Consider the following 12,235-nt stretch of genomic DNA (forward strand, 5'->3'; position numbering starts at 1 on the left):
TGAGTCTTCTGATTCATTTTTCCTACTGGTTACTAGGTGAAAGATCGACACAATGGAAATTTGTTATTGGATGAGGAGGGTCATGTAATACATATTGACTTCGGTTTCATGCTCTCTAACTCACCTGGCGGAGTAAATTTTGAGAGTGCTCCTTTCAAATTAACTCGGGAGCTTCTAGAGGTGTGTTCAGTATTATATGAGACAGACTTGGCTGACAACCTATATCGTGTCTTTCTATTTTTCTTCTTTTTGATGATTTGACATCTTATGATTATTCCCATTTTTGTTTGTTAATTGTCAAATAATTGGAATACTGATGCTAGGTCATGGATTCGGATGCTGAAGGAGTTCCGAGCGAGTTTTTTGATTATTTTAAAGTAATCATAGACCCTCCCTTTCTTTCTTGACCTTGATACTCGTCATATCTTCCCATCATGCATAAGCTGGGCTAATTTTATTGCTGCTTCTGCCTTGAAATCAGGTTTTATGCATTCAAGGATTTCTTACATGCCGTAAGCATGCTGAACGTGTTATTCTTCTGGTTGAGATGTTGCAGGTAGAGTTTTTTTTTTTTTTTTTTTTTTTTTTTTTTTTTTTTTTTTTTTTTTTTTTTTTTTTTTTTTTTTTTTTTTTCCCACTTATGCCCAATATTAATCCCTACACTGAACTGAAGCTTCAGCTAAATACTTATTTCTTCTTAAGTCGTTGAATTGTAAAATCTGATGTGTTCTTCTATGCTGTGGAGGAATTTCAGATGATCAGAATTCTATTCTTCTTGTGGTCACATTAGATAATATTTTAAAATTTTCTTTTCTTATCTTCATTTTGATTAGTTTTTCTTTCTTGTTTCATATTTATTGAAATAGAAGAGGTATGCACTTGAGATCCATTCTTTTGCTTCTTGTACTCTCTTTTTTATTAAAAAAAAACATCAATGCATTAGATAACTATAATTTTATGTTCCTTCTTCTCTGATGTTTCAACATTAAGAAATGACAATTTATTTCTGAAGATTTTTTTTTTTTCCTTTAAAAATCATGATATTTTATGTATAATTTGCTAGACAAAAACAAAATATACATTACTAATATTTTAGAAAATTGAAATAAGGCATGGTTACTGGAGCTGTTTTTTAAGTACCCATTTGAATAACCCTTTGGTGTTTGAAAATTAAGTTTGTTTTCTCATCATTGAACTTGGTCTTTCTTAAGTAAACATTTGATACCCTAATTCCAAAAACAAAAATAAGTTTTTGAGAACTAAGTTTTTATTTTTAAGACTTGGTTTGATTTTTGAGACTATATGTAAAAAATAGACAAAAAAATTCATGGATGGGATTGGATTTGTCGGCTTGATTTCAAAAAACCAAAAGCCAATAGTTATCAAGCACACCTAAGTTATTACTTTTTAGGTTTTCTCGTAATTTTTTTAAAAGATACTTGAGAATATCTTTATTTTGTGTTTTCTAATCAGATTCTGGAAGCTTGGTCTTTATATGGTTGAGTATGAGTTTGTCAGTATTTAGTATCATGGTCGATGCAAATCTGAAGGCCATATGGTTGACTGCCCTTTATATCTTTAAGAATTTGGACCAAGAAATAAGAAACCGGGATTAGAATATTATCAAACAATAGGCCCTCAAATGAAGCTGATGACTGAAGAATTGTTAGTTTTTTTTTCTCTTAACAAGAAAATGGAACGTTTCATTGAATAAATGATAAGAGATTAATGCTCTAGAGATACAAACCCCACAATGGAGTTAAAAAAAGAGAACAAAATGGAAAACTAAACTAATATAAACGCCACAAAAATGAACGAATGCTTTGAACCAGTGAAGCACAAGGGTGCTAGTTCTTATCCATGTAAGAAAATCAAGATGGGATCTTATGACCACCATTTAAAATCTTCAAGTAATGGGGCAGAGCATATTGATATGCCCCCATAGATAATGATTCGTTATTCTAACAGACAATGTCGACAATAGGGTAGGAGTATAAGAATGTTTTCTTTCTTGATTCTTTGTTAACACTTTTTTTTTTTTTTCGGGGACTCAATGCTTCCATCGTGATACTTCTTTGTTTACACATTTGATTTCTCCATATTGGAATCAGGACTCTGGATTTCCATGCTTTAAAGGTGGCCCACGAACAATTCAGAACCTTAGAAAACGATTTCACCTCAGTTTGACTGAAGAGGTTCTATTTTATTTAATTTTCGTGCTTGTACTGGATGTTGCATTGATAGGTTGGTAACTGTGAAATTTTCTCTCTCGCAGCAATGTGTCTCTTTAGTGCTTTCACTTATCAGCAGCAGCTTAGATGCATGGCGAACCCGGCAGTATGATTATTATCAGAAAGTCTTGAATGGAATATTATGAGGTTAGATTTCCACGGTGGTTCTGGTTTCTTTGTTTTACCATTTGAGACTGCCAACCTAGTGAACCATTTTGATTGAGATTGCATCTCTAACCAACTAGCTGTTTGAGGCTAGTTTGTTTCTGTTGGGGTAGCATAGCTTCAAAGTTTCCCTGAATGTCAAAGTAAATTCCTTGCTATTGCTGCATAGCTGTTTTTTCTGCATGAGCGGTGTGAATCGGTGATTTTATAAGCCGATAGAAAGTACTGCTGGCTGATCAACGGCTGGAGCTTCATTTTCAATTTTCTCATTTGATTTAGTGGATAACTTGGCTGCTTGCTGGGATAGCAGATTCAGCCTTCCCCTCCCATACCAAAAAGCATACCCTGTATATAATAATTCCAGTTTCTATGGAGAAGACAGACCCAACTTGCCGTTGCTGCCTGTACCTCCTGGGCTTAACGATATCGTGATTACAACTACACATCGGGGTACCTAATGTGAAGCAACTAGGCATTAGTGTCAGCACATCTTGGTGAATGAACGACAAACTCTCGTATTATATACAGGTTTATTTTATCTTGTGTACACTTTTGAGATGTTTAGATCGTGTGCTTTCCAACTCGTCTGATCCTCTCTACACTTGTTGTACTAAAAAGGTTGTGATAGAAACAATTTGTTCTGTGCATCAGTATCTGTTTCTTGTGCAAATTGATTCCAGTTTCTCACGCTGGAAAATTCTCTAATATGATGAGTTTCAGTGGCCTTGATCTCTGCTGTTATTCATATTTATATTTATTTATTAGCTAGAGATGATCATAGAAAATGTGAAATATTTGACAGGATTTACTCACGTGTTCGTTGATATTCTATTGTTAGCGATCTATGCGAGCAGATTATCAATCATGACGCCAATAGCTTAAATTCTTAAATTTTGACTGCCCCATCAGCTTTGATCAGAGGCAAAATATGAACTTTCGTAGAAGGCAAAGACTTAAGGTGGAGAGTAACTTTTACACTTCACTTATTTATTGTGCAGGTTTTTCATGTTACTAAATGCTTTCTGATCCTTGCTTTAGCTCCTTCATGATTATAAATCTTTTAGTTTGGTTTGCTTCTCTTTGTTAGAACGCTCAGTCATAGCCTTGAATTGCTAGATCTCACTAGTAAAGTCTGTTAGCTTTATGTATGAACTGTTTAGAACACCATATGGAATTGCTATCAGATAGGCAGGCTTTCACTGATTGGTCGATAGATTTCCGAGCTCTTAAAAGGTTGATATGATTGATTTGGAGAAAATGAGAACTTGGCTCTTGTGAATTTAAAGGTTAGAATGGTTCTTGTGAATTTGAAGGTTAGAATCTCGTTTTTATAGTTTGATAAAATCTCACGAACGGTCCTTATTTAGGGACTATGTATGTTATTTAACTCTTTTCCTTTTACTATTTGAGTTGTGATTATATTTTTCGAACCTGATCTTGGTTAAAAGTCTGGTTTCATATGTGTAGCAACTCCTCAGTCTCTAAGGTTGGAGTCGTTATATTTTGTTATAAGATGCCAAGTGAATAATTGTAAGCTTAAAGTTTGTGAACTCTAATAACTCGAGTTAATTTTTATATTAGTCAGTACTTTTCACAACTCACCTATATAATGTATTAGATTTTATTGAGTGCCAAAGTTAGTATAAGTCGACAATAAGTGATATATATTCTTATACATTCTCTCTTGAAGTCGGTAAAAGAGTTATCAAATTTTAGCTCGAAGATAATAGTGATGAATTTGTGTTAGAAACTTATTCTTAATTTTTCTTTTCTTTTTTTTTTTTATAAAAAAAAAAATTATTCTCTTAAATTTAGGATGTATCAATTAAAATCAGAACATGTTGTATAAGGAGCAAATTATTACACTTTAATATTTTAATTAGTATAATCTCAAAATTAAGGGGCAAAAATTAATTTTGCCTTAATTTTTTAATTGGGTGAAATGGAAATTGTTTGTGAGATTCTTGCCGACTAGTTTGGGTCAAACTGTGCCGTACAGAATCGAAAATAAAACTCATAAATAACAATATCTTTTGAAATGTCACATTTTTTTTCCATAATTAAATATTAATAATATTAGTTGAGCTTTTTTGGCACCTTTATCATATAATCCGACATCTAATAGTATTATAATATAAAAAAAAAATGTAGACTAAATAATCATAATCCATTAATTTTTTTATTTTATTAATTAATTTCTTTACTTATTTTTCAATTGAGTCTCTATAAAAAAAATTTAAAAAAATTCATTACCTTCCTTTATTTTAAATTAAAAAATATTATTCATTTACACCATGGAGTTGGTGTTTTGAAATATAATTTAATGTATATATGTTTTTTCTTTCCTTAATGTTTAAAACTTTTTTAATTATAACTTTTACATTTATGGATGTTAAATATGGTTAGTAGCCTAATATTTATCGAGTTTATAGATAATTAAAGAATAAAAAATATATAAATCTCTTTTCTCCTTTATATTTTATAATGTTGTTATTTTACGTATGTTTACCATCGACCACGAATTTTAAAGTTTTAAAGAGGTTAAAATGTAAGAAATAAAATCTAGAATTTAAATTCAAGAGAGAAATATTAGAAATTAAAAAATATATTTTATTATAAAAACACTCATTTATATTAATAAAAAAAACTTTAAACTTTGTCATTTATTTTTAAAAAATCTTTATATAATGATTTTTTGTTCTCAAAATATAATTATATAAATGAGAGTATTTTTTAAAAATAAATGAAAATGATATAAATAAGAGTATTTTTATAATTTAGAAAAAGAAAATCCCATTTCTCATTTTGTAATAAAAAAAAAAAAAGAAAGGTTTACGATATTTTGGGAAATAAAAAAAGAAAAATATATTTCCAGAGTTGCACGTAGATCCTCTTCACCCCCTTCCACAGCAAGGCACTCATCTCTGCTAAGCTCCATGTATATAAGCTCTCTTCCGCCTCAATTCTTCCTTCTTACGCTACTAATCCCCTTCTCCCTCTCTCTTTAATCCGTTCGTGGCGGCTCTCCTTCTCCATCTCTGTTTCTCCCCCGTCCTCTTCCTCGCTAATCCGGTATGGTTTATTGGGGTTTTCTTTCAAAATCTGTTCATATCGTTTACCCATAGCGATGAGACGATGCTTGGTGTTTATGATCGCCTATGGGGATTTCTAGGTTTTCGTTGTTTCTGTTCTTGAGTTGACTTCGTTGGTAGCTTTCTACTTGGTTCACAAAAACGAGGATTTCCTGGATTATTCTCTGCATTTTCTTAATACCCTTTTGATCAGCGTTGGAATGCTCTTTTTTGATTCTGCAGCTGTTAGTTCGATGTTCCTGTTTACTAATGTGTTTTTTCGGTTGTTTTGATTGCTCTATTTGCGAAAGGCGTGTTGTTTTGTTCTGTCTCGTCTTCTGTGGAAACTGTTGTGTGGTAATTTGTGAATCGTTTTGAATGAATATCGCTCCTTATTTGGCTCAACGATGATAGTTTTGATAAGTGATCGAACGTTTTTTGAAGTATCGTTGCCTAATGTGTCATCACTGCGTCTAATGTTCTTCAAAACAGGGTTTTCATAGCATACCAATGTATTTTGAACTCCAGAGGAAGAACTCGTCTAGACCATATGATTTTTGTTTCATGAACCGGGGGAGATTGTGGTGCCTGTGGAAGATCTTGTTTCGTCACTGGACCTGACGTCTAATTTTGTTTCTCTCCTTTCCCACCTTCTTTTTTGTGGAGAGGAAAACATACGAAGCTATTTGAGGATTGGATTCAACATTTGGGTATATCCTTCTTTTTTATATCACTTGTTTTGAGAGCTCTTCGTTTTAAGCTGATCGAGATACGAGAAAATTAAGATTTTTTTCCATTCTGCTTGTGGGAAGTTGTTTATACGAGCTTCACAGTGTATACACAGTACTGAAGTCTCTAGATTTACAATGAAAAGAAGTTCACAACCTCCTGGGTTTCGGTTTCAGCCAACTCATGTTGAGTTGGTAATGTTCTATCTAAAAAGGAAAGTAATGCAGAAGAAGCTTCCTAGGGGAGTCATTTCTGAGTTAGACATATACAAATATGCGCCCTGGGATCTTCCAGGTACTTGCTCGTTTTTATCTGTTGTGGCCTATCTTCGTTTTAGTTATCGATCATATTTGTTTGTTGCCGATACCACTATATGCTTCATAAGGAAACTGGATTGTTTATTTTTCAGATAAATCGTGTATGAAAAGTGGAGACCTAAAATGGTACTTCTTTTGTCCAAGAGAAAGGAAGTATGCAAGCGGGGCTCGTATGAATCGTGGCACTAAATTTGGGTTTTGGAAAAGTACTGGAAAGGATAGGCCTGTGTCTTGCAATAATGAAGATGTTGGGCAGATTAAGACTTTGACATTTTTTAGAGGTAAAGCACCAAAAGGGGATCCCACTAATTGGGTCATGCACGAGTACCGAATTGAAGAAAAGAAACTGTCGTTACAAAATGTTGCTCAGGTAATCAATCTTTAGAACTTCGATTCCATAACCTTGAAATATACTTTTTTCATGTGGTAGTTTTAGTCTTTAGAGTTGATGTTGTGGTTTAAACTTTGAATGTGCAGTACATATGTAATACTTGGTTATCACTTCTTGTAACTGCAATTGTTGCCTGGAGTGTGTCAAGAATTTATAAAAAGTGATGTGTAACAAAATATAAAATGATTAATGGAAGTAGTGATACCTGTGATACCAATGTAATCATGTTTCCTATGCCAGGATGCATACGTTCTCTGCGTAATATTTCAGAAGGATGGTCCAGGTCCAAGAAATGGTGCCCAGTATGGAGCACCATTTATAGAGGAAGATTGGGATTCTGACGATCCAGAGGACGTTGATAATCCTTCCGGTCTGTCAGTGCTACTTAGTACAGAGCCATCAAATTCATTGGCTCCAGACACCTCTACAGCACCAAGTAACATTTTTGGTTGTTCGTCTGCATCCTATATTACTGAAAATTTGGCATCTACTTCGAAGGAGATTCCTCAAATTGCATACGGGAGTGTTGCTCCAGTGGAGATGCCTCAGAATCTAGATAACATGAATGATGGGATTACTATGGAAGAACTTTTTCTTGACGGAAACTCAAACTTTAACGATGCTAATGGATTTCAGGTGCACTTTGCTGCCTTAGCATTTCTTTGTTTTCTTAATTTGATTCTGATGAATGAATTGTTCAAATTTTCTCCTTGGTGCTATGAAGTTTCTTATCTTTTTTTAACAACTATCCTATTAGTCTAGAAATTTGACATTTACTGAACAGTAGAAGATGCATTTTGGTACTGTGCATTCAGATTCTTGGCGATTAAAAGCATCTAGTAGCTCTTGGTTTCTATTTCCTATACACCCTACATCACTATATTGTCTTCATTGCATAATTAAGTAGCTTTTGGTTTCTATTGCCCATACACCCTGCATCACTATATTGTCTTCATTGCATAATTCTATTCTCTGCATCTGAATTGATTATATTTCAGGAGTTTGTTTGATCGACATAACGTATAATTTCAAGTTACCTCAAAATAGATGGATCTAAAGTAGTAGACCTTAAATCATCATGTGTTGGCCTAGTGGTAAATGTGGCCAGTGAAAAAGTATAGGAGGATGCATGGAAGAGCTGAAATCGTAGTGACTACCTACCTAAGATTTAGAATCTTTTTAGTTTTCTTCTCAACCTAACTCAACAACACTTGTAGAAATTAAAAAAAAAAAAAAAAAAAAAAAAAAAAAAAAAAAAAAAAAAAAAAAAAAAANTTTTTTTTTTTTTTTTTTTTTTTTTTTTTTTTTTTTTTTTTTTTTTTTTTTTTTTTTTTGCGGTTTTCCTCCTTTTGTGAGCTCTCTTCTTGTCTATGTATTCTTTCATTTTTTTTTTCTTTCAATGGAAGCTCAGTTCCTAACAGTTGGGTGGTAAGTCATGCTAATAACATTTGAAACTATTGTGAAGAAACCTTGGCCTTCTTTGGTGCAACCATTTGGAATTAACGAGTCAATTTTAAGTCTACCTGCTGGTTGGTTATTGATGTTTCCTTTTGTGCCTTTCAGTTGCCATGAAAGATGTTCATGGTGACCCAAATGCTTATCTTCCCTCACAAAGTGGAAACTTTCTTGGATTCTTCTTTAATCCCTTGTTTATTTGATTCATCTCCCATATTCTTTGATTAAGAAGAAGAAACGATCTAAGTAAATGAATATAAGAAGTAAGAAAATGGTGAGGAAGAATCGAATGAATAGGAAGAAGCTACTCTAAGTCAGACACCTAGGTGTCAAGTTGTGTTTTCTGTTAAGTCTCGTTTAACAATGACTTCGTTTTTAGTCTTATATTATTAAAATTTATGCTTGTTTCATCACAATTTCTTTATTATTGGTTCCACTTTCTTAAAGAAAAGTTTGAACCTGTAGTCCAATTTCCAAAACAATGACAATTTTTTTTTTTATATATGAGAAACAAAAGGCCATGATTTTGCTTAGACGAGCATACGAAAGGGGAGATAGAGATATTCTCACTAAGTCAAAGGGTTACAAGTAGGATACATAATTGGCTATAATATGGACAAGATCATAATTACAAAAAAAAAAAAAAAAAAAAAAAAAAAATTTACAGAGAAAACTAGCCTAATGGAATCCCATAACTCTGAGACTACGTGTTTTCTCTTTGAAGACCTTATGGTTTCTGTCATTCTGCAACTTTCACAATGAAGCCACAATGACTTTCAACCACAAAATTCTAGTCTTTTCCTAAGGGAGTTCCAAAAAATAGCTGTATAACTTCCTCATTAACTCTATTAAGGAAGCACCAATTCGAACAAAACATTGGCAATTTTTTCCCCCAAATAGGTCAATAGACGAACAAGAGGAGTTTAAAGTAATTTTCCTAGTTCATTGTACATGACACACCAATTGGGAAAAAAGTACCAAACCAACCGTCTCTTTTAAAGCACATGTTGTATTAAGTTTTTCCTTGTACGAGAACCATAAAAAAAAAAAAAAAAACTTCACTTTCCTCAGGGCCTGTCGTTTTGGAGGGATCATCTTTAGAGTCTTCTCTTAATGAGATTGGTTGGCTCCAACATGGAATGTGAAGTTGCCTTTTATGGGAACTCACAGGGAAGAAAAAATTAGAACTTCATTTTCCTCTTAACCTTGGCTCTCTAGATGGCCTTGGTCATCTCAACATCAATGGGGACTCGAAAATCATTTTATGCTAGAATTAAGGATCTCATTGTAAAACAACCATCATTTTGGAGAAATCATTATTTAGAGTCTTCTCTAGTCGATATTTTGATCAACTCCAACATGGAATGTACAGTTGCCCATTCAAGAGCTTCCTTATCGGTTAAGTTCCATCTAACAAGCACGAGACAATTGTTTAAAGATTCAAACCAACAATGACAGACCACACTCTCCTTTGTAGTTGTTATGTTATAGAGTCTCGGGAGGGAGAACCTGAGAGCTCTACCTCCAACCCATAAATCCTCCAAAAATTGAATTCTATCACATTTGCTCAAATAGTTTTGTACCATTTATCAGCTATACAACCGGCTTTAAGTATGGACTTCCAAGTTCCTTTTGATTGCCTTTAGGTTTTTGAGACTGGAATCCAACCCCCCTCCTTAGGCAAATAATGACTTGCAATAACTTTTTTCCAAAGACAATGCCCCTCCTTCAAATATCTCCAACCTTATTTAGCTAATAAACTTAGTGTTTTGCTCCCCAACTCAAGGCCACCTTTAGAAATGGGAAAGGAGGTGGCCTTCCATTTCACCAAAATACAACCACTTATCTTTAGAGGCACCTTTCCAAAAGCAGTCGCGAATGATCGTCTCCAACTTTTTTAAAATCTTCAATGTATCGAAAGATTATAAGGAAATAAATGGGGATACTAAACAAGATTGCATTATCTAGGGTACGACTTCCTCCTCTTGAACGCAAGAAGTTGCCCCAACCCCATATGCCTTGAGTTAATCTTCTCCTCCACTGGTGACCAAAAAAAAAAGAATCATAGTTGCTGACCTTCGTTTGAAATTCGGTTTCAATCATATTTTTTAAATGTTTGAAAAAATCTCACTTCTGATTTTTGTCATTAAATAGACCCTGGATAGACGTGTGTGGTCATCAATAAAAGTAATGATCCATTTTTACCACTATATGTTATGATCTTTAAATATTGAGTATTAATTTTGCATATAATTTCTGCAGAAAATATATGTTTTTCTATTTTATTAAATGCATCCATCTTCTTTCCTTTTTTCCTGCCTTAGAGCACAACTTGCTTTGAAGATACTGTTGAAAACTTAACAACCATGACAAGATGAAGAGAGCTTATAGCCACGAGGACCCCTTTTCCCCTGCCTCTTTAAGGATCACATGATGGGCAAATGAGATAAAATTATGTGACTCCTCATGTTTCAACTTCATTGATGTAGAGGAACATTTTTAGAAATAAAGGCTGCCTAACATAAAAAACCTTAGTGTGAACTCAAACTTGTCTTCTAATACATCTGGAGAATTGAGGCCAGTGATTTGTTGTGTTACAAATGATTTCCTTTACATCACCAACCTCTACATCAAAAGCAGGAATCTAACAAAAGAAGTAGAAATAGGCTTGGGTTTAATTTTTTAAGTTATGTCGAGTCATGGTGATTTGGGTTTCAATCTGCTATAGATGGGGTTATACTCTTGTGCGATATCTCCTAACACTACAGAACATGTCTTTGTGATTTACAGGCTACTGTTGCTGCTTCAAATAGTGCAGATCGAATTGATACTATTTTTGAAGGTTTAGAAAATATAGACGGCTGGTCTGATGCATTTAATGGAAATGGGAATGGTTATATCACTGACCATCAAGTGATACATAGTTCAACGTTTCCAATTGACAGAGCAATTGTTAGTTCAGACCCAATGTCATTCTTGGAGCTGACTGATCTCGACATTCCGTTGAGTCCAAATTACCAGGACCCAATGTCATTCTTGGAGCTGAATGATCTTAATGCTACATACAATCGCGATAGCGTTAATGAGCCATGTTTCCCATTTAGTTCTTTTGGAGCTGCCTATGATCCTGGATACCCTGATGCACACATGTCTGGTTCCAGCCAGTTTGCTGGGCTGCAGGTACATAATCATTCTGGATTCCACAAATGGGTGAAATTTTCTGAACTTTTAATTAACAGACCTCACTGTTTATTTATAATTTCTTTTTACTTAAATTGAACATGTGAACGTTTCAGGAAAACGTTCCTCCCAACTCCAATGAGGGATGTAATGGCTTTGAAGCTTCCTGGCCAAAATTTGATTGGAACTCCCATTAAGGTAGTCCATATTAAAGCCTTTGAAGAGGACGTCTGGTTTTATCATTTCAATGCCATAATTGCACTGATGCAGCAGCTACAATCTGATCTGAAAAGGAATCTGTAAGCATCCTATGCTGATGCAGCAGTATAAAATTCCTTATGTATGTTTATGGGTAAATAAGAACCTTCTAGTAACTCAAGATTATCTATTTTGAAGAACTTCACTGCCAAGGGGTTCCGTGACTGATTGTGAATAATTATTTTTGTGTTGAGATGAGTAGGATAGGCTCTCTCACATATCTATGCTGCCTCCTTTATCAAATGAATGTCTATACTGAGAAGAATAGGTGATTGTGGTGGCAGATTTTCTAATTAGGAAATGGATGACCACTGCTACTGCTCTACAGGTTTGTGAAAGCTGTTTAGTTTTATTGGACAAACAGGAGTATTCAATCTTTTGCCATTAGGAAGATTGGCCATTTGAGACTTTTTATGGTATTATTTTGATTTTCGTGTT

The 12,235-nt window shown here is 33.9% G+C and overlaps 2 protein-coding genes across 2 annotated transcripts in view; both read left to right on the forward strand.

Annotated features, from left to right (window-relative positions):
• The window catches only part of LOC111496826 (phosphatidylinositol 4-kinase beta 1-like), a 12,736-nt gene extending 9,611 nt beyond the window's left edge, over nucleotides 1-3,125 (forward strand). The window contains exons 12-16 of the mRNA XM_023147353.1: nucleotides 37-180; nucleotides 324-377; nucleotides 482-556; nucleotides 2,112-2,195; nucleotides 2,276-3,125. Coding sequence (XP_023003121.1) covers nucleotides 37-180; nucleotides 324-377; nucleotides 482-556; nucleotides 2,112-2,195; nucleotides 2,276-2,377 — 459 coding nt within the window. The 3' untranslated portion in view covers nucleotides 2,378-3,125. The remainder of the gene's footprint in view (nucleotides 1-36; nucleotides 181-323; nucleotides 378-481; nucleotides 557-2,111; nucleotides 2,196-2,275) is intronic.
• A 2,152-nt stretch (nucleotides 3,126-5,277) lies between these two features.
• LOC111497032 (NAC domain-containing protein 82-like) lies at nucleotides 5,278-12,235 on the forward strand. The gene is made up of 6 exons (XM_023147648.1): nucleotides 5,278-5,468; nucleotides 5,960-6,490; nucleotides 6,606-6,883; nucleotides 7,145-7,540; nucleotides 11,150-11,539; nucleotides 11,656-12,235. Exons 2-6 carry the CDS (start codon nucleotides 6,334-6,336, stop codon nucleotides 11,734-11,736), a joined length of 1,302 nt encoding a protein of 433 aa, XP_023003416.1. The 5' UTR covers nucleotides 5,278-5,468; nucleotides 5,960-6,333; the 3' UTR covers nucleotides 11,737-12,235.

This window comes from Cucurbita maxima, unplaced genomic scaffold (genome assembly GCF_002738345.1).
Source record: "Cucurbita maxima cultivar Rimu unplaced genomic scaffold, Cmax_1.0 Cma_Scf00023, whole genome shotgun sequence".
In the NCBI taxonomy this organism is placed as follows: Eukaryota; Viridiplantae; Streptophyta; class Magnoliopsida; order Cucurbitales; family Cucurbitaceae; genus Cucurbita; species Cucurbita maxima.